General features: G+C 34.8%; 1 protein-coding gene across 10 annotated transcripts in view; it reads right to left on the minus strand.

Moving 5' to 3' along the window:
* Nucleotides 1-5,136: 5,136 nt before the first annotated feature.
* Nucleotides 5,137-23,493, minus strand: part of VPS13A (vacuolar protein sorting 13 homolog A) — a 108,241-nt gene continuing 89,884 nt past the window's right edge. For 7 of the 10 annotated variants that reach the window (XM_054651745.2, XM_077171810.1, XM_054651744.2 and 4 more), the window contains 6 exons: nucleotides 23,282-23,405; nucleotides 22,256-22,370; nucleotides 11,950-12,035; nucleotides 11,224-11,347; nucleotides 9,747-9,821; nucleotides 5,137-7,946 (listed from right to left, as the gene is read on the minus strand). In XM_054651745.2, coding sequence (XP_054507720.2) covers nucleotides 7,896-7,946; nucleotides 9,747-9,821; nucleotides 11,224-11,347; nucleotides 11,950-12,035; nucleotides 22,256-22,370; nucleotides 23,282-23,405 — 575 coding nt within the window. In that variant the 3' untranslated portion in view covers nucleotides 5,137-7,895. Of the gene's footprint in view, nucleotides 7,947-9,746; nucleotides 9,822-11,223; nucleotides 11,348-11,949; nucleotides 12,036-19,121; nucleotides 20,109-22,255; nucleotides 22,371-23,281; nucleotides 23,406-23,493 lie in introns of those variants that run through there. The other 3 variants (XM_054651755.2, XM_054651747.2, XM_077171812.1) reach the window with 1 other exon arrangement.

The following is a 23,493-nucleotide window of genomic DNA, read 5'->3' on the forward strand; positions in this document are numbered from 1 at the left end:
TGAAAAAAGCTTTCCAATTCAAGCAGCCCAATTACTGTGCATGCTGAACTATTATTTAATTAAGTTTTGGATGGGGGAGAGGGGTGGTGCTGAGAAAAGGTGTTTGTAGTAACCGGAGTGCTCCTATTGGAATGTAGTTTAATTCCATTTAGAGCTAACAGTTTGTCTCCTGACTGTAGCTGTTTGGAAGAGAGGGCCCTAGTAGATATGCTAAAGCCCTAAAAGTATGTTTACAACTTCCAGTTAGATAAAGTTATGGAAGCAAGCTGGAGACACTGAGAGAAGGAGGACAGGGAGCAAAAGAAGCAAAGGGTCATAACAGTAGATGCTTCTGTTCTTCCTACCATATAATAGAAATAATTAAAAGAAAAAATGTGTTCAATGGATTTGAGAGAAAAAGTCCAAATTATAAAAACAGCCTGAATAATTTCCTTAACAAATGTTACTGATGCTTTAAATCACCAAAAGATGAGGTATCCTATTACATAGTACAGGCTTATATTCTGCAAGACATGTATCAAGCTTCAACTTACACCACGGGAGCTTCAGGAACAGGATGTGGTGGGTGGAGTCAGCATCCCTGGAGGTGTACTCAGAAACAACTGGATGTGGTCGTTGACAATCGATTTGATGGTTGGATTTGATGATCTTGGAGGTCTTTTCTAACCTAAATGATTCCTTGGATTCTATGCTGAATCCCACTATCAGAAATTAGAAATGTTATATTAATTTATTAGCAAGAGAGAAAACACATGTTCCCTTCTTAGCCAAAGAGAATCCTATTTACTCTGTGTGTTTTAGAAATCTTAATTTCTTTCATGGTCATTGACAAACTATGACAGTGTGGTGAACTATTAATATATGCTGCATAATTTCAGTAGACTTTTGGAAAAAAATTTGTTGACCTGTAATTTTTACCTTTGAAAAAAAGCATGCTCCACACATTTCAGAAAGTAGTGTTGCAAACAGCTTTTATTCCACTAACAGATGAATGAAAAAAACCTAACAGGGGACTATGTCTTTATGGTAATTTGGTATTTAAATACAAAATTAGCCTGTTTTGATGCTGCCCACATTTTTCTTCCTTAACCCAAAACTTTTAACTGTTCAAAACCAAAAATTGTGCTTTGAACTATGATTTAAACAAGAAGTCAAAGCTGTCTCTCTTCTCCAAAAGAAGTCAGAGACTTAATTTTGGAGCTGTATCAGGATCTGTATCCAGACAAGAAGATAATCTTTCCTGCTTGTGCCTCAGACAGAAAATTCTCATTTTGTCTTTTCTGTTGTCAAGTCCACTAAACCTGAGGGAGTTTATTCTGTTTTAAAGAAAAGCATAGCTGCAGCCACAAAGTGTAGCTTGCTCATAATACCCTTTTTAAAATGTGTTCATTTTAAAAAGGGCATCTTTTGAAATACTATTTACGGAAATGGAAGAGGGATTTTTATTTACTGAAGAAATATGGATTAAAAGAGTTTTAAAGAATTAGTTTTCACAAGTTGTACATTTAAAATATTGTGTTCATATTTCCCATCTCATTTTTGCCTGTGAGTTATTTTTTGACAGCTGTATAATCAGGTGTATTTAGAAGGATGTACATAGCTACATTGCTCTTCAGTTGGTATTTTCTTCAGATTTTTTTAAATTTAGTATTTACAATCATAGCTTATAAAATTTGAAACAGTATTGCCTTAAAAATAACAAGTTAGAGTTTTTTAGGGTGCTAGATATTTTTATATTCTTGTTCTGAGCAATGTAATTGAAAGACGAGGGTAAGCCTATTATGTTTTACAGAAGTAGCTCTCTGTACTCTTGATAGACCAAGTCCTTGGATGTTCTAATAGTAATTACAAATATTAATTACTGGTGACTCTTGCATATCACTACATTTTTGTTCAAATGTTTTAAAACACTTCTCGGAGAGCAAGGCACTTAACAAATGTTCCCAGCATTCACTGCCATGGGAGCTGAAAGATTATCCACAGGTACTTGTGATTAACTAGGCCTTGAATTCCTCCAAGTCACTAACATAACCTGCTTTTTGCACGTTGCATTCCCCTTGCTATTAAGCTTCATGGGTAGTTTTCCATGGTTTAGAGAGCTGTAATGGTCATCCTTTAGAAGATTTCCAGCCATTTTCCTACCTCCCACATTTTCTGCCCAACTACAAACCCCTCCAGTAAAAATGGCAACACCTCTAATAGCACATTCAGTTCTCCTTCACTGTGGCAACAATTCTCAGACAAAATAATAAAGGACATGAGGGCAATTTTGAAAGCTGTTCTTACCATGCAAAACTTGCAGAGGTTACTGGCACTTATCAGCTCGCCAGCAACACTGGTGAGTACATCACGTTTGTAGAACAGCCTCATAATAGCAGTAATTAACCTCAAAAGATGTGCCAAGTTTCTCCTATACTTAAATACATCAAACTGCCATTTTTCTAAGAGAAAGTAATATAGCAATAGCTTTTACTATTGGCATAAAATTTCTGTGCTGCACATAACAATAAAAAAGTTCTACTGACATTTCAGTTTGAGTAGTTAGTGCTCTTGTGTATGCCACCAGGTGATAGCTCTCACAGCTCAGTCCTGGGAAAAGCACACCCTGACCTTTCCCTGCTCATAAAAGTTGTTTGCAGTTTCACATATTAAACAACACAGTTCCTTTTTTTCTCTGAAATACAGAAAAAGGAGTGTTTCCAGAAGAAAACAGTCTGTAATGTTTGACTAATCTACTTTTTCTTTGGTGTCAGAAAATCAGAAGCCCCTTCTTAACAATGCTTTTATGTTGTTGAGGAAGTGAAGGACACTGACCTGTAACACTGTGTCCATACTAGTGAATGGCAGTTCTCTATGCTGAGGGAACAGTGAAGAGCACCTGAGGATGAGGCAAAGGACACAGAGCTACTTGCTGAAGGAGAGGCAGCCAAAGGGGGGTGATGGAAAGCACACTATGCCACAGCCCATCTGTGTATCATCCATGTCACATCCATATCATCCAACATGTCATCTGAACCCTCCTTTAGAAGTATTGAAAGAAGTACTTAAACCTACTGTCATAAATTAACCATTGTTGCTCAGAGAATAATTCAAAAGCAATTCTTGTCATAAGATCTATAGACAATGGAGTTTTACTTTAAAAATTCCAGTCACATGAAAAGACATCAATGAAATACTTCTCTAGGGCAGCAGATTTAATAGAAGAAAGCATATAAAATGCCCAACTGCCTTGACTGCTTGATCTAGTTTTGAGCCCCCTGGGACTTCCAGGAAAATATGTTTAAACTCTTAGAGGTTTTCTCTGAGTCAAGATTTGCTGTGTATGTGAGCAGGATGTTTGCACCATGAATGTGGGAGCCTGGCTTTGCTGGAGTTTTGCAGATGTTGAGACTGTTACCATTGCAGGACTCATCAGCACAAGTTTGCTTTGTTGTCACACTTCACAACTGACAATCAAAAGCACACATGAAGGTGCTTACCAAGACAAAACTCTGCACATAGTTCTCAATCTGCTTGATGCAACAACAAGTGAACATGCATAAAGATAAAAAATCCATTCGGAGACATCCGGCAAAAAGAATTCCATTCTCCCCTTTTTGCGTATTACCTCATCATGCCTGTGCTGGCAGCACTATGTTTCAGCCTTTGCTGTACCATGACAAGTTAAAACAAAAAATTACATAAGACATTCTTTTACTTCTTGTTGGAGCAGACTTAAACCTACTCTTCCCTTGAGGTATAACAAGAATATTGAGAATTCTTGTTCCAGATTTGCCATGAAGACAATCAAACCCAAATTACAACATCTTGGGTGCATGGTCAGTGAACTTTAGATTCTTGCAGCCACAAAAACAAAAATTGTGACCAAGATCATTGTTGCACAGGTTAGATAAAGCTTCATCTCTTAGCTGATGCATAGATGTACTTGCATGTACTGGGCAGAAAATTCCCAAGTCTGCCAACAAGAGTAATTTTGTAAAACGCTAAAGATAACAAATAGCTAATGGCATACATACACGATTTTTATGATGAGAAAAAAAAATTGAAAAGAGGATTTCACAAGAATTGAGTTATTCTAAGCACAAGTACAGGCTCAGTGGAGAATGCATTGAGACCAACCTTGAACAGGTCTTGGGGGTGCTGTTGGATGAGAAGACGGAAGAAGACCCAGCCAACTGCACTTGCAGGCCAGAAATCCAAATGTATTCTGGGCTGCATCCTAAGCAGTGTGGCCAGCAGGGTGGGGAGAGGATTCTGCCCCTCTATTCCAGTTTCATAGAGTGCAGCTGGAGTGCTGTGCTAGCTCTGTGGCTTTCAGTAGAAGACACAGACCTGTTGGAGATGGTCCAGAGGAAGGCCAGGAAGATGGTCTGAGGGCTAGAGCAGCTCTTTTATGAAGGCAGAGTTCAGCAGATTAAGTCTGAGAGGGGAAGATTCTAGGAAGATGATGTAGCAGCCTCATGAACCTAAAGGGGGCCTACAAGAAGGCTCAGGAAGAACTATTGACAAGAGCATGTAGTGACAGGACAAGAGGGAAAAGCTTCAGACAAAGAAGTAGGTTTAGATTAAGATATCAGGAAGAAATTCTTTCCTGTGAGGATGGTGAATCACTGCAATAGGTTGCCCCAGCAAGTTGTGCATGCCCCATCCCTGAAGCTGTTCAAGGCCCGGTTAGATGGGGCTCTGAGCAACCTGGTCTAACTGAAAGTGGCCCTGCCCAGAGCAGGGCGACTGGAACTAGGTCATCTGTAATGTCTCTTTCAACCCAAATAATTCCATGATTCTATTGTCTGGCAACATCATTATGTCTTTTTCAATACAGCAACACAGAGGAAAAAAACCAACAAAAATCAAGAGCCAAAAACTCCCCACAGCTCAAAAAAAACCCAAAAAAACTTAAAAAGGAACTGATACGTGTTAATCCAGTTACTAAAAACTTGTCTTAAAATAATAAACCAAAGGTAAATTCTAAAATCCATAATTCTCTTTTCCTAGGATGGCTGCAAAAGAAGTTTGACCATGTGTTCTCAGAGACAGGATTTGACTTGACCTATGAAATTCTGAGTAATGAATGGTATTATCTGTTAATTAAAGCAGTGTATAAAGAAAACAAGTAATAATCACATTTCAGTCAAATAAAATTCAGTTTCACTTTATTCAGATTAAGAAGGTGAGGGTAGGGTGGGGGTGGAAACCAAGAGAACCATGCTATGAAAGCCATGCAGCTGAACAGAAAGGAAGCACAACAATCAGACTTACAAATGTTTCACGAATTTCTCAGAGGTAATTGTAACCTTAGCAAACTGAGAACCCAAATGACATTTCTCAAATGTTTTAAGTTTACATAACAGTCATATAGAAGAGGAGCAGTTCTTCAGCATTTCAGTAAAGGCCAAGATACACTTTTAAACACCACAGTGGGCAGAACCAAATGCCTACATTTTAATGTTTATCGAGATCCCCTTTTCTAGTTGCATATACACTTTCAATAAAAATTAACATACCTATTCAGCCTTCTTGTTGAAAAAAATATGCATATTGCAATAAGGAATGAGGCACAGCAGAGTAGACATCTCATACAACCTGCAGTAATCCAGAAAATTACACAATGGCACAAGTCTAAATACCTTTCTCTTCACTCTGGGGTGATACATAGTTAAAGGAGAAAACTGATGTTTGCCAAGAAATGGCAAAATTCTTTCATGACTGTATGGAGAAAGCTTTATTAAAAAAACAAAGTCAAAAGACAAAAGTTACGGACTAGAAAAGGGACCTATAGAAAATCATATTTTCATTACAAGTGGAAACTAAGGGACATGGAAGAGAAGTCCCACACTGACTTGTGGACAGTTCAGATCTTGTCTTAAGGCTTTTAGTTAGAAGAAGATCAAAATATTTTATAGTCTATAAGAAAAATGCCATTCGGGGGGAATTGTTTTGTTTTCCAAAACATCAGCTGTTTAACCACAAATATGCACATTTAAAATAAATCCTTCAACATTAAGAGTTAAATTGCTTTAGCATTACCAAAGACCCAGCTGACATTTGAGAATCAGAGTTTGTTGGCAAAATAAATGTAAGAAATAATTAAAATAGAGGCTCTGTGGAGAGAAGATATTTTGAATCAGGTAAATGGAAAAGCTACACACAAATGGAAATGTACAAAGTACACACACAATGCATTTCAAGTGAAATTTGCAGCAGGTAGTCTGTAAATTCTGGGAATGCAGAGGAGACTACAAACTTTATCAAGAACATTATGAGGCTATAAAATGAACTATCATGCCTAAGACAGAAACCACAGACGAAAAACAAGAGACAGATAAAGAATGGTATTCAGTGCACCTAAAACCACTGCTTATCTAAGGCAAGGTATGGAAGTTTGGCGAGATATAACCTGAGTTAATACTCTTGGTATATACTTGGTGTACAAAATGATTGGAGTAACACCATCATTGTAATAGCTTTGAATCCCCTTATAATATTTTGATTCCATTTACAATTTATAGGGAAAATTGCAAGATTACCTGTATTTTGTAACTTGCTAAATGGTTACTCAACACCAATGGCAAGACTTATGGTAAATTAAACATCTGCAAATATAGGTTACACGCTAGTTGTTTTAGATTTACAATAACGGAACAATTTGGATACTTCAAGCATTACCAGCAATATTAGAATTCTATCCTGTAGCTATAAATATTCCAAACTATTGTTTGGAAATAATATTTTGGCAGTAGGTGCTTTCTATATGTACAAGATATTTTGAAGACTTTGACATGGGAATTTATGGAAACCTTCATGTAACACTGTATTGTTTCATGTACTTTTTGTATCAACTGCAGTAAACAGCCACTCAACAATACTACAACTACTACATCTAAGAAATAAACAGAATTGCAGACATTCAAGCTAATAAAATGCTGCTGTCTGGGTATGAAACAAAGAAGTTTCATTGGGTAAGAAAAGTTAATAAAAGTAACTGTGACATATTATATTTATTATTTAATATAAATTTGACTCCACTAGTCTTTTGCTTAGCACACAATATTGTGTAATTCAAGGCATTTATATTTGGTATATGCAACAGTGCACTTATAACCCCATAAACTCCTTCTTGAGTTGCAAGACTGTTACTAACTTACTATCTAATAGTAGGCTTTTATTAATATTTTTAGTGCAGTTAATTCTCCCCAATACGCATTTTTGTAAACTGTTACATTTTAATAATTGATAGAGGTGCTGCAACATTTCCTTGAGTAGAATATAAAAAAAGTTTACACCAAAAGCCATACTGTACTGTATAAATTAATTGTGACCTGGTCCTTTCATTTACAAAAAGCCCTAGTATTGTCAATTAAGCAGCCACTTGCAACTTCAATTTCAATTCTCAGACCAGTATCCTCCTTCTTATATTTTGAGTTTTAACACTAGTGATTAAGTTAACATTTCCTTTGACAGAGAAATTTGTATTTCAACACAGCCTCAAGTCACATTAAAACCAAAACATAAAGTAACTACTGATTATCAGAATCAAATCGAAACTGCAAGACTTGCTCCAAATACTACCATAAGAATTATTCCAGAGTTTTCAGTTTCAGTATCAAAGGTTAAGACAAACTCACTTTATACTGCTTATATAAAAAAATGAAATCTGAAATTCTTACATTAAAAACCAAGCAAACCAAGACAAAACTTGGCAGATTTTTTATCATTACATAATTTTTAATCTAACATCATCTACTTTTCTGACATGGACTGTTCTGATCATAATAAATAATTGGACAAATCTTCCCTCCTTCCTGTTTTTGCTTCTGTTGATGATATTCAAACAGTTCTGTTTGTGAAAGAGGAATTAAAAGGTAGCTGTCAGTGTTCTTCATCTTCTCCATTCATTACAATTTTGGCTGATTCTCTCGTACTTCTTCTAGTTTGGAAAGGATCCACTGTATAAGGAAAAAAGAAAAAATTAAAATCTTTCTGTGGTACAAAACAGACAAAGCAGCTGAAAATTGGACTGGTTTTTGTCACTGTCTTTACTACTTGCTCTTTTCCTAACCACGTTTTAACACAGTGTTAAAAATTCTTCTGTAGAGTATAAACCCCTGTCCTTCTAACATGAGAATGGAGCCATTTAAGCACCAGTATTCAACATTTGATACTATGTCACATTAAACTTGTTTCCTGGTCTGAATTTCAAGGAGTAAGATTTGAAAAATAAAAGAAGACAACATTTAAGCCCCATCCTGGCTCTGCTTTTGTCTACAGCTCTAGACAAATCACAGATGACAACAGAGAAGCAAGGATCACCACAGACAGAAGACAATAACAGGTCACAGCAGTGTGATTACTTAGAAAAAAAGCTTACAGCAGGTTACTTAGGAAAAAAGCTTTCTTTAACTGTATCTTGTTTCTTTTAAGGAATGTTCATATAAAAGGGAAATTAATTTCCCAAGAGTATTAAAGAAAAAAAAAAGGAGGTTTGGGGGAGGGGGCAGTGAGATGGAAATCTAGAGTAGGACATGAAGTTATATTGAGGGTCTGCCATAAAAGGTGTGCATACCGCTTTGAAGAAAGATGATTGGGTTACTACAAATCAGAACCTGTTACTGTATCAGGTTCTATCTCCTCATATGAACATTTGTGTTGGTTTTGTGTTTTTATTTACCTCTCTAGGTAAATAAACACCCCAATATTTTTGTGAAAGGTGTATTCATTTTTCTTACATTTCTTTGCCTTACTCAAGACTTGTGGTGTATGTAATATGGTATACTAATTTCACTTTTGGAATAGTTCCTGATTTAGCAGGGGCATAGATGGGATTCCTCTCCCAGAGAGACTAATGGATCTCAGCACTGCCCACCCCTGTTCCACACAGCCAAGAAGAAAAAAAACATAAACCTCAGCACTTCCGAAGATTAGAGGCAAGTGAAATTCAGCACAGGGCCCTTACCTTTCTGAGGTAAGAGTTAACTGCTACCATTTATCTGTAACTAGAAACTACCTTCAGAAAGACAAAATCTGATGAGAACCTAAACTGATGAGAAGATGCAAAAGCAACTTAAACTAATAAGAGAATGCAACTTTTGCAAGCTGTCTCAAACCATGATTCCAGGGAACCACACCCCTCTGAAATACGCTGAAGATTCATGCATTTTTTTGGTGAAAATTACTAGCTACACTAGTTAAAAAACAAGGCAGAACTCTGACAAGTAGCTACCTTCTGGTAGCAGATCTGAACTGCTCCTACTGTCTGTTGCAGTCAAAACGAATGATGTCAAAATAAAGATGTCCCAAAAATGTGTATAAAAATAGCTGCAATATCATGCATCACATAAACTACTGGTATTTTTATTAAGGATTTTCTTAAAAAGACCCTGTATTTTAAAGAACACAGCAGTAACACCCAACCCCTGCCCACCACCTAGGAGTACAAATAATTTTGGTCTATTAAAATATACTATTCTAATTCATATTCTAGACTGTTTAGTTTTTGTTAGCACTACTGTTTAATCAATCTTTTGTCAGACTGCTGTAATTCAGAAGATTTATGCATAGAAAAGTCTCATGTTGGAATTGACTATTTTTGAAATTCAGTACTGAGTAGATTATTGCTATCTCCATGTCTGTAACAGGTATGTGGAAATACTGAATTTTAACTACACATAGTTTCAGGTTAAGATTATTTCTGTTACACTTTTTAAGTTAAATTTACCACTATATTTTTAATTGTATTTTGACTTTACCTTAGCATCCTCTGGACTTCTAAAATTAATAATTTTTCCAAATTCTTTGGCATGGAAGACAGACTTAACTCGTTCCTAAAAAAAAAAGCAAAACCAAAACAGTAATTCAAACCTGAAGTTAGCTACTTCAGGCTTTAAGACCACGATGCTATTTACTATCAAGGCAGCTATAATGGTTCAAACAGCCATGTGAACCAAGAAAGGTCATCTGAGTATGTTGGCATCACATGCACATACCCTGAGAGAGACCATTTTCTGCATGAAAGCTCAGTAGGGTGAACACTCCAGCAGTAACAGACTCCCCTTTTTACCATGGAGTCCCTGGATAAGGGCCTATAAACGTGTGTAGGAATGGAAGGGAGATAATGTATATGTGGTAACAAAATCCATTACTCCCCAAGGTTTTAATTTGCAATTCTTCAAGTCATTACTTGAGTGGACATTCCACCAATACTGACTTGCAAGTAGTGGAAACAACGACTTAAGCTTCAGAAAGAAAAACGTATGGAGTTATTTGCAAAATACAGTTTTCAATCATAGATTTCAATACAGAGCATACTGCAGACATGTTAATGGATTCTGAAATGACTGCTGTGTAGGGGTAAAGATGGATATGTTATTCAGCATTGTCTGAAATGGCAGAAACGCTAAGAATTATTTCATCCTGTAAAAGTTCACTTGCAGTCAGAAATCCAGTTTGGAGGATTCCAAACCAATATGGCTCTGCCTTTCATGCTCTCTGCAATAGAAACAAATAATCTGAGTGAAAAACTGCATGACGTTTTGCACCATCAAGACTGTCCTGATAACCAATATGTGTAATTACACATATGCAGTTTATTAAAAACAGAAACAAAATACTGGCAGAGAAACTTACTGAATGAAGTTCAGTTAACTAAGTTCAGTTAACAGATCAGTAAGAATTTAAGATTTTTTGTTAAGAAAGTGCCTCTGTAAATAGCCATTAGTAGTCACCTTTCTCCTTATGTCCTTTGCCAGCTTATCAGGGAAAAGAATTTTAAGGATTTTTTTTAAAGGAAGAATTGCAACTAAGAGCAACATTCTTCAATTTGTAGAGAAAGGGAAAATATATTTGTCATTATCGTAAGTTTTGAAGACAATAAAACCTTATTATATGCCCCAGAGAGCATAATAAAAATATTCTGCAATGTTCTGAGCCTTTTGTTATATCAGCATTTTTCCAACTATGAATACACCATCAACTGGAGCATACAAACAAAAAATTCCTACAGCTCAAGGAAAAATCTCATCTGCAATCACCAAGTCACTATGCTGCTTAAAACAGTCAGAGACTAGTTATCTGAGGAGTTCACTCATGACAAGTTTCAACTCCTTTCTCTGAGTACATCTCAGATACAAAGGAGATCAAGAACTCAGCTGAGTGAGCAGAAAATCAAAGTTCAATTTCATAAACAGTAACAAAGAAAGACAACAAAACATGCTACAAGTAATGTACCTTGGCTTCAATGCGCAGTCTTCGACCATCAACGATGAATGGTTCTTTGGTAAATTCATCATAAGTGTATTGCCATTCACATGTCAGCTGTCCAAATGCCCCCTTTGTCACAAATAACACACCACTAGGCACCAGAAAATAAAAGTAGTTTTAAAAATTAATGTAAAAACACTTAGAAGTTGTCATGTTACCCTTTCTCTACTGAATTAATTTGTCATTGCAAAATAGGTTTCATCTCATGATCTCTAACTACACAGAACACTTTCCAAAAGAGTGAATTTTGAAACTCCCTCTTACATTTAAAATACTGTGTTTCATAGCAAAACTGTAACACTATTTCAAGCTGTATTTGAGAAGGATGCCCCATACTCTACTGCTAGATATTGACTGTTCCTATATTATCCTTTATTTCTTTCAATACACCTTTGTAAGTGAATCCCATAGTTCAGGTAATTTTAGCCTAACCCAGTTTATAACAAATCCAGCTAAAGCAATCTTAAAATCAGTACTTCTTTCCCTTCTTAAATAGAAGAGAAATAACACTGAATACTCTCCTACTACAAACAATGACATTGTTGAAGATTATTACCAGCACACTAGGCGTGCCTTCCCCATTATTTTGTCTACATATATGGTGACAGTGCAGTTATTGATCAGCAATCATCAAGGCATGCACATTTTTATGATTGTTTTAAGTACATATTATTCAGAGTCAAAACTGTTTACCTTTTTGTTACCATTAACAGATCTGTACTGTTGACCATAGCATGTGCAATATATCTGAGTTTTGCAAATCTTCCATTTTCAATTTTCTAAAAGAGATAGAAGTTTTATAGCTTTGAATATGCTAGCAATGTACTAATTTTGTGCATAAACGTTATTTATGCTCCAAAAATATAAATTGTAACAAAGCACAAAGCATAGACTTTTAAATAAAAGGCTACTTTCATTAAGTCAAAATATAACTAACATCTGTAATAGCTAATGTTCATAACTACTTGGTTAGAGTTAATACATCTATGTAAATAAAAATCAATCCTAACCAAAACTGACAAGGAATAATGTAACTTCTCTAAAAATGTCAGGACTAAAAAGTATACTTTTGATATACACAGAACTTCTGCTAACTAATACATTTCTGAGACAATAAACAAAATAAAGATTCCTTTCTGACTTTATTGCATTGCCTCCAAAACATTGACTAATTAACCCTGAGAATAAATCTATACCTAGCTGTATATAAGCACCATTAATTATCATGTAGACAGTGCGACTAACAATAATGCACTTGAGGTAGTACTTAGCATTCCTCTACATTATTTTGTTTACTCATTAACTAAACCATTTCCTAAATTAATGTGAATACTGTAGCAGAATACTTCTAATGAGCAATATATTTAAAATATTGATGACAGTAGATAAGTATTTTTTTAAAAACAGAAGCCCTGTACCTCTCACATGACTTGGCAACCATTGGATTTCTGACTTCCTGAGCAGCAAGTGATTAAACTAGTGGTCGAATTAATATTGCTGCATCTTGGTTGGAATAGCAACACAATTGCTTGCATGCTTCCCAGCTGTTACAACTTGGAAGCAACACCAGATTAGAACAAACTAGTATGATTCAATAAAGTTTTAACTACAAATATACAGCTTCAGATAAGTATGCAAAAGTTTTTAAAATATCTAGATTAGTTCAGAAAACAGTTAAGAAAGTAAAGTCCTTTAATATGTGTTCCCCAACACAGTAAAATGATGAAGACATTTAATTAGTGTAAAAAACTTCAAATTTGACTGTGTGGATAATTCCACTTGCACACTTTTCAAAAATTATCTCTTCCCCAAAGATACTGATTCTTTCGCGACTAAAAAGCATGAATATTTGAGTAGCAGGTTATCCTAAGGAGAGCTTTTGAAAAAGCTCTTAGAAATTTCCAATTATTCCTCTTCCCCCATCTCTTTCAGGCTACAAAATCACAGCTATTGGTCACACGCCTACTTACATAAGTCGCTGCTTGCATTTATTGCTGCAAGAGCTACTGTCAGGAGCAGGAAGAATTCCACAAGAAGAATGGCATAAAAAATGAGGAACTAAGGGCTTGGAAAATAAGCTTTTTTTTTTTTTTTTAATTTTTGGAAACATATTATTCAAGTTTTATCAAGGTGTTGTTCTGCCTCTGAAATGTGTATCTCCCTGCTTAGACATAAATAAATAAATAACTGAAAAAACCTCTCTAAAAGGTAGCCCCTGCTACATTCCAGTACATAACACGCTGGATGGTTAGAAGACAAAGGAGGCTGTATGGACAGACGATGAACAGCATGAATAGGATACATGATCCACAGGTCAGCCTACTGGTCTAGGTCTGTACACTGATGGCCTTTCATTAGTGGCCTAGAAAGAAAGACAGGGAAATGGAAGAGAGGGCTAACAAGAACTTAAAGAAACGTGTGGGAAGAGCTAGGGTGGTTCAGAATACATATAAAATGCACTTCACTTAACTGTAAGACACTTTGACAATGACACAAATTACTCTTACTGACCAAACATACAAATATCACACAGAATAACCAGTATCTCTGTTCTATTCAAAGTGTACATAAAAGCATTTAGCAATTTAGCCTTATTAGGATGGAGAAGATTTCCCATGTTGGAGAAAGTAACATTATGCTTTGCACAGCATAGAAGTAAGGCTCTCAATCCAAATATTAATCCCATTTAAGTGGGACTTAGGAAAGGAGGGTTACCTCTTTATATTTTCTGATTAGATTGCTAGCTAATTTTCAACTAGTCAAGTCCCCCTGCTGTAATTTTCTCAGCTTACAGTAAGAGATTGGGAATTGTGAAAATTATTATGCAAGTACAGTACTTAATTATTGCACAAGCAACAACTTTAAACAAAAGCTAAACATATACCAAACATATTTAAACATATACCAAATTCTACAAAAGTGTTTCATTCTATAAGATTTCCAAACATGTGCCATGTGGCACACACTGAGATAACTAGCCCTCATTGTTAGCTATGAATCAAAAATCATAAACTAACTGTGTTTATAGTTTTGTAGACAACAGGCGTTAATTGGGAAATAAAACACAAGGAAATGCTGCACAGACTATTTATAAAGGGAACAAACACTTGCTAATGCTAAGCAGTAACTACTTTTAAATTTTCTGCCTTTGTATTTTTCTACCTTTTATTTCCAATCTTCATCCTTTTTAGCATTAGACTTTTACCTATTCATTGGGAATACATCATAGAGGGAGACTGCTGACAATTCTTGTAACAAGCTCACTACTGCACTCTGCTACCAAAGTGCCTTATACCACTCAAACATAAAACGATATATAACTGATCACTCAATACAGATGCATAAATAGTTCTTAAAACTTTTATGGTATGTAGCTATTGTTTGGAGAAAGACAGCAACTTGGACCACTGTTTGGTGATGGAAAACTATGAAAAGTAACATTAATCAGTCATTCTTTGTTCACTGTTAGTTTCAACATTGGAAGAAAACACATACAAATCTTTAAAATGCAATGTCTGTATTTCAAATTAAAAAGATTTTAATCACCTGCTTAAGTATGTGCAAATCTATTAAAAAATAACACTCCAGAAGCTGTAAAGCATGAAGTAACACAATAAGAGATCCCCTCCTTTGCAAATTCTTACCTGCAGTACAATTACTCAAATGTCACTGCAATAATCTAACTGTAAAAGTGATCAGTTATGCATATATATGCAAATATGCTCAATATCTTAGAAGTGGTATCTCTGCACCTGGAGAGATTCCTAATCACACCACACCTTCTTAATGTAATGAGAAGCAAGCCAAGAGACCTTTGATAAAGTTAGAAATGATACAGAGCAAAATTAAGTAGTGGAGACAAAAATTAAAATCTATGAATCCCCTGGTAATAGTTCTAAAAAATACCAGTAGTATGTGTGATACTTAAGTCAGAATGTTTGACAACCTTCTTGAACTCATTCAGATGAAATAGTATGTAAAAAAATACTGAAAAGGCTGTTACTGCTTAAAAAGTGGTTGGAAATCTGTTCTCTCTTGATGTTCAAATTAACTTTCATCTGGACTACCAGCGTATTTCCCTATGAACTGGTTACTGTCCAAATGTGTGAATTCTGAAGGCAATCCACTGTCGTTGCTAGAAACTCCAACCCTGAATGCATCTTTCAGCTCAAATTACAAGGTAACTTTTTCAAAAGCTATGGAATTGCTAATTTCTGCAGGCTAACCTGGTATTATTATTACCTATCCAGTCTTCCTCACAGAAACATTTAAAAGTTCTAACCAGTTCCTAAGTGACTTCATAGATGTAGCTTGAATGAGTGTGAAAAAAAGGGGAAAAACTGTTAAATAAAAAGTAACATGTAAAACATGAATTTTTCACCATGCAAAATTCTTTCATCATTTATGAATAATAACCACCAATAATCCTTTATTACCTACTTCCTCTTTCAATTATCCTAATGTGCAATGTCATTATACAAAACACAAAGCAATGTGCAATGTCCATGATGTGTTAGTATCGGTATTCAGATTCTGTTTAGCCATGCTGAACATTAACTCCCAAATCCACCTGGTTTTTATTAAAATCAGTGGGAATCTGTGGTCATAGTTAACATTTAACATCTTACAGCCAAGACAATAAAAATTAGGACAGCAGCTTTTTTTCAGAATGCAAAACTTCTATTTCACAGCAGAAATATAAATTGCCTATGATGACTGGCAGAATTATCTTAATAAATTTTTGATCTGAATACACAGGAGAATTTGTTTGAGCAGCTGAGATGGAGAAACCATACTGATCTACACTTTCATCATGATGACCACATCTAGATGTTCTGTTTCCTGCCAATACAACCACAACTCTTGGATTCATACCATTTGAAGCATGACTCATCAGCAGGGAAATTAAAGAATATTGCCTTTACGCTTCAGTCACAATCAAGTAAAAATGAAATTGAGTAATGCAGGCTTCCATATTCCTCTGGAACAATCAGTGTCAACGGGTTTCAGACAGGTTCCCATAACTGTCTTCTATTTGGGACTGGGCAATGGCTCTGCAATAGTACCCAAATGTTGCATATTTAAGTGGTAAGGATCCTGCTTTTTCCTTTAACCTAGACAGACAAGGTTTTCCAGAGCAGGACAGATCTTAACATCTGTGAGTGAGTAAAGGGACCAGCAAGCTAGACAGCATTAATGAATACCTGGTAAGAGTCTCGACAATGTCAATTAAAAATGAAGTTATTTTGAACTTCATAAAGAATGTAATTTTGCAAAGTGAAACCTCAGTTTTAGGGTACTTCAGGACATGGATATTTATGTTTTGATTTGAAATCAAGCCCAAGAACAGTGAGGGAAAGACAGCAAGAATTAGCATGACATACTTTTCTGACTAGTCAGATGTTCTTCCTGGCAGACCAAAGTGTGAATGCTAAGTAACAAGGGGCTGCTCAAATAATTTCAACATCCTACCTGATACGAAGCTCAAGACCAAAAAGAATCACTAAACCAAAAGCTGAACACCTCCAATACAAGAGGATATGGTAATGAAGCACAGCTTTGAAGGACTGTCTTCTCTGAAGCAACATAATTGTGCAGCAACCTTATACAACACAGTATAAGCATCATCACAAACTCACTAGTTATAAAAGAAAATTAAAAATAATAATAACAAAAATATTTTGCATGTTTTGAAGTTGGGTAGACATTGACACAGAGAACCACTGACTGCACAGCGCAACTGCTAATGACTCAGCTTCAAAAGCAAACCCATTCTTTCAGCTTTATTTCCTGGCAGGCCAAGACCTCACACATCTGTTGCTTCTGGAAATAACTAATAACAATTTATGCATAAACAGTCTATTAAATGAATCCCCAAAACAGTCTAAAGTATCCCTTGGCACTGACCTATGCCTACAGAGCATCTTGAGAAAACCAGACCACCAGAGAGGCCTGAACAAAAGGGATATACTGGATGACATCAAAGGTAAAGAGCACAGCGAGTTATTCACCTCAGCAAGGAGGAAGTTATACAAGTAACTGTAAGAGTAAAACTGAACTCTTGGGAAAAGCTGCATTATCAATTTGTCAACAGCACAAAATTTAGCAATCTGAGACAAAAGGAGGACACTTGGACTTGGAATTTTCAGGGACACACTGAAATGTGTGGACTTCAAATTCAGTTCAACAGTTAAAAGGAATGGGATGGCGGAATTATGTAGCCAAAAGTTCAACTGTTAAAATACATTAAATTAAAGAAAAAAAAATTGAAAATGAGGTCTCTCTTTTTTGCTACGATATTTTAAATCTCCTCTAAATGTTTCAGTGTTTTTGTTTTAGTTCTGGGCATTCTTCCATCCTGAAAGAACATCAGTTTCTGCTATTAGTTTTCATAGTTTTTGTCCCAAGACCTAAAGAGAAAGTAAGTATCCCAGACAGTAAAATTTCTTGTTTTCCCAAATCCCCATATCCACAGATCCAATTTATTTCTTTTTCTATGTATGTTCAGAGAAGCCTAGACTCAAGAGAGAAACTAGTAAAATACTTGCACAGAATTACTATATTTTCTATTAACACAAAAACTTCAAAAATAGAAAAATAGAACTATACCAAAGAGACAAAATATTCTAGGGCATATAATCATATTTGTAAACTCCAACTGGAGTTGTTCATTTTGTTGGGCTTTTTTTTTTATTTAGCATTCTACAACCTTTTAATCTAGCAAGTAAAGAACAAATTCATTTATACTGCACTGTAACTTGAATTCGTTAATATCTGACCCAGAAATACTAACATTCATGTACTAATTTTGCCTCCATGTTCTGAAGAAACTTGTAGGATTTTAAGTGAAAAAAATTTAAAACCTAGGTCAATTTTTGGGGCAAAAATTATGACATTTCTAATGCATTTTCTAGCAAGATTGGTCATTACAAAAGAAAAACAATTTTATAGGATAAAAAACCAAATTGCAGTAAAGCAGCACAAAGGAAAAAGATAACGTTAAGTAACATTATTCCAATATTTCAAAACCTAGTAAAGTTAATTAAATGTCACAGTAACCTTTCCATTATGTTACACCTAACAATTTCCTCAACTTTTTGACATCATGTGTCTTTTTTCAGAACTGAAGAGCAAAATTATTTCTTTCTTCAAAGTAGATTTGTACCTGAAATATTCAAAATCCTTTCCACAATGTTTCAGGCAGTAACACACTGCAATGGAGCCTTTCATTTGTTTCTGCAAGGCAACCTCTTGAGGAGACAGCATTACAAAACAAATAGGAACACATGACCTGTAGCACTCATAAGCATCAGCAATTTCAGCTAAAACCATCTCCCAAAATTAGTTTGTCCCCCTTTTTCTCTGTGACATTAAGGGCAAAGGGTAACTGACCAAGAGATCACCTTAAATAGCAGTTTTTGAATGCACAGTGCCAGAATCTTAATCTTAACAATTTTAAGGGTACTTCCCCCAGAGTTTTGGTAAATGGAAGCCAATAGACAATGAAAGACATAACATTACCACATTGAATATGCAAACATTTCAGAAGCTCTTACTGTTTCAGTGCAATGCCAACTGCCCAGATAGTGGCAGAAGAATTAATTTGCATTATAATACAGGTTCAGAATTATCTATTACAAGGTATCTTTAAAGTGCAACACAAAAACCTGAATTTAGTAACAAACCACAAAAAAAAGAACAAGAAAACTGAGCAAGCATTTCCGTGAATATAGAATAAATACCTTTTTAAGAAACCAGAAACTTGTAAAGGTATTTGGTAGAATTTATAATACCAAATTGCAGTCGATCAGTGTTCACACTTTCCCCTCATCCCCCAATGTCTAGGTAAATAAAAAACTAAACACTTTTGCATATTATGTATGTTTTATTACACAATGTCTTGTAGAACTTCTGGTATTTTTTTTACCTCTGTCTGTGGTTTTTACACAGAGTTTAGTTCTGGAGCAGATTTTTTACTTTTTTTTGTTGCTATGAAAATAAAAATATTGACTTACAAAACAAATAATTTGTAGTCAAAATAAAAACCAAAATAAACTGTTATTTCACATGTTTAAGGATACCAAAAGCTACCCAAATTAAGTATTAAAAACTATGGTAAAACAAATGATAAATAAGAAACTAAAAGTTTATGATAACATTTCTTGAAAAATGTATGTATTTTATACATTAAATACCTTTATAAGCCATTTAGTGGTCTTACACTACCTAGTTCCAGGAAACATGAGAAATAATGTTGGAACAGAACAGATGAATCCATTTTAGATATACTTTAGACATGTTTATTGTTAAGAAGAAAAGCAGACAAAATACTTTTGAAAGAGTAATTGAATAAACAGTCAAACAGCATTTTAACACCAATAAGGACTGTACAAATCAGTAAAGTTTTACTAAACACATTTAAAGCAATAGTAAATAAACCCTGTTAAACACTTATATAAATGCAAAAAACATTAAACACAGCTGATAAAATACATCTGGAAACAAACTCTAAGTCATGGTATTACTTATTTCTTCATATTATTCAATACTATTTTACCTAATGTCTGGGTTTATCTGTAAGACTATCTTTATTATATTATTTGCTTGTTTGCCTAGCACTCATCATCACACATTTTATTATCCCCACATTTTTTTCACAGTTTAAAAAGTAAGAATTTAGTATCACAAAACCCCGATTTCTCAGCGGGAATTATAGCAGCAACATTTAAAACTTAAAGGTCAGAAGAATGTGACAAAGGCCATGTATATCTGTTACAATTCACATTATCCTAACTCTCATCATCATCACTACTACTGTGAGCCATAGTCCACTCTTTGTAGGCCTGTCTTTTCTGAAAGCATGGTAAGGGAAGAAGAAAGCAGAAGTATTAGTTTAAAAGTACTAGTTTGCCTGGCAAGTTTGTTAATTAAAGCAAAATAAAACCACAGAAAACAGAAATTCAGATGTGACAGCCTAAGTGTAGGGCACAGTATGAGCACACAAAATATCCTATTTCCTTTGATCAGCATATACAATCTCTAAATCACCAAAAGAAGTTTTATTCCAACCTAATCCTGCAATCTGTTGAAAAGCTACAACACAGTGGCCACTGTGTGACCAGTCAGCTGTATGCAAAGAAGCATTGCAAAAGGGGAGAGAAATCTTTTTATCCATAAGAAAATATTATTCTATTCAAACTCTTTGAAATAGTGGACATGCAACACACTGAGTCTCATGCAAAACAAAGTAACAGCTCTAGAACCACAAACACTAAGAACCAAAAACATTAGTATACTTAAGGGTTAAATTAAGACACGAAATATCCTATAGCAGAATTTAATGACTGGGGAAAAAATGCAAATCTCTATTTTCTTATTTGACTACCTATAGGAAGACCTGTCTACTCTGCTTGGAGCTCTGAAAATATTTCTTCAAGAGCAATTATGCCTTAGAATCATCAATAGCAAAACTAATAAGAAGCTACCAATCCTTCAGTTTTACCTACATTCAAATGGTGGCTCAAATCACGAAATATCAAAGGCATTACATTATTAAGGCCATGCCTTAATGTATTTTAATTTCTATAATGGAAGCTACTGTACTTGGCCATACAATACAGAAAAATTGAAATTACAAGTTACCTGGCAGATTTTTGTAAAGGTTTCTCAGAAAAAAACCCAAAATATAAAAACGTACCAATTTAAGAAGCAGAAGCAATGTAAATCCAGCTCATTAGAGCTGACTGTTTGCTAGCATTTGTTTTAGCAATATATTTTAAAACAGACAAGGGGATGTTTGAAAATTTTCTTAACAAGAAGAGGATAAAGGTTAGTAACAAATTTATGTTATCCATCAGTAGTAGCTTCTAACTAGCAGAGGGCAGAGGGTAGTTAAGGCTTAATGACACCAGTTATAAATTGGAGAGCATAGGTTAAAGCCATCTCATTTACAAGAAAGGCACGGGTATAGTATTTATTATCAAAGCACTTTCACAGTTGGCTGAACTACATGACCAGTGAATGGAACAATGAACGTAGCTAAGGAATCCCCAACAGATCAATCCTGTTTTACCAGAAAATGAATGACAAACTAATGAAATGCAGGAGAAACCGAAACAAGAGTGGAACTCAACATGGAACAAACAGCTGTAGCAATAGTCAAAATTAGTCATAAAATGCTCTCCAAAGGCTACTACCTTCTCATTTACTTCTCCAGAAAGGTTATTCTGGTACAATATTTTTGTAGCACTGTGAATCCTTCCATGCGTATTTTTAAAATTCTGTTTAAATTTATGCAATCACTAATTGCTACTTTATTTGTTATGGTTGAACATTTCTAGAAAGAAGTTTTATTTCTAACAAAAAGAAAAAACAGAAACTCAGTAAGCTGTGTGTGTCACAACTGAAATTACTTTCCTTTCTGTGTGTAATTTTTGAGTCAAATTTGCTTAAATGGCAGATGAATCATTAAAAAGTAAGGGCTGTTCAGCATATACTTCCTGCAAACAGTATTCAATTTCAGAACTGTTAATGTTCTTTCAAAGGCTTCAGTATGACATAAATACAACTATTTCTAGTGTCTTAAAAGTGTCTTTAAAATGCTGTTTTACACAAAATTGAGACTTAAAAGTCATCGTTTAAGCTACGTATTATAAAATTACTCAAAAAACTATGTGTATTTATCAACCATTTTCACAAAAAAAAAATTAAAGGCATAAAACTTTTCATTTGCACATACAGACCTTTTTCTTTGTTCAGAATGCTCTGTGCATAAACTTTTATAAATATACTGATCTACTTTATGGTGTCTCCCTCAAAAATTGTACCACAGCAGCCAAATCCCCAGTGTGGTTACGTGTGTAAGAAATTAAATTCTTGGCTACTGAGTTACTAGGAAAGAAGTGAATGGGAATTTAGGAAGAGAGAAATTCTAAAGCATTTATTTCTATGTAAGATGAGTTTAAATTTATGTCAAAAATTTATCTTTCATTTTCTTCACCTGTAACATTTGACTTCCAGTTCCATCTCTTAATCTGTAAGGTCTAATAACTCCATCTTCACCAAAGAAGCGAGGTGGTCGCAGGCTTATCACATCTTCTGATGAATCTGCAACCCTGACAAAGCAGAAAATTTAAGATACATATCAATATCTCTACTCAACTATACTATTTAGCTAAGGAACTAAATTATTTTGTATACAATTCAAGTACTCGTATAACAACTATTGCTGTCTATATATGCACTTTGGCATACTAACAGACATTATGGAAATCTATTTTCAAGAATAACAATTATCAAATTAGATGGCACAGAGCAGAACATATCTGCAAATATCTAATTAGTGTCTAACTACTGCACTTCAAAACTTCAAAAGTAAAGACAACTGTACCACATAGAATAGAACTGTACCATATTTCTCTGATAATTCTTCTTGAATTTCTCTGCCAAAAAACTTGAACAGGAAAACAAGAGACTGGCATTCTTATGGTAACAGAAGTGATCCAACTCACTAAGAACAGGGCCACTGAACAATTGTATTTAAAGATACCAAGTGCCTCTTCAAAACTGTCTCTTCCTTTATTGCACATAACAGTGGAGAATAATCTTCATCAATGAATTTATTAAAGTGAGACTGTCACAATATTTAAATGTAGTCTTAACATAGTTCTGAGACTGGCATCATCTAGTAATCTTGGAACTAATTTCATAAAGGAGTAATAATATATAAAGTAACTGAACATATCTGAGAAGTCCTTTTTTCCTGTTTATTTGGGGTAAAAGTTAAAAATCATCAGCTGAAGGAAGTCTGATTGCTGAGACATTTAAACTAGCTTTTGTCAGTAATGCTACAAATAGCTGAGATTTGTGTCTGTAGTTTTTAAATTATATCAAGTGTGTATTTTGTTAAAAAGCTACCTATTTATTATGCAAATAACATAGAAGTGATATGAAGACACAAGGTACTACTAGTATTACTATTGTGTCTTTCATGCCATATGATATTCTGTACACTTATTTTACTTACTTCTTAATACCCTGAAATGTGCTGCTTGCCATATCTATGATTCCACCAGTGGGCCTAGCTACTGCTCCAACTAAGCCTTTTCCAACACCTTTGAAAAAACCGGCTGCTCCTTCTTCCTGAGCTCCTAAAAGCATTAAAAGGAGTAAATCATTATAAACCACAGAATTTCTCTTAAAACCTTAACAAGTTTTATTAACCATTTAATTACAAAT

The sequence above is a fragment of the Agelaius phoeniceus genome, chromosome Z (assembly GCF_051311805.1).
Source record: "Agelaius phoeniceus isolate bAgePho1 chromosome Z, bAgePho1.hap1, whole genome shotgun sequence".
NCBI lineage: Eukaryota > Metazoa > Chordata > Aves > Passeriformes > Icteridae > Agelaius > Agelaius phoeniceus.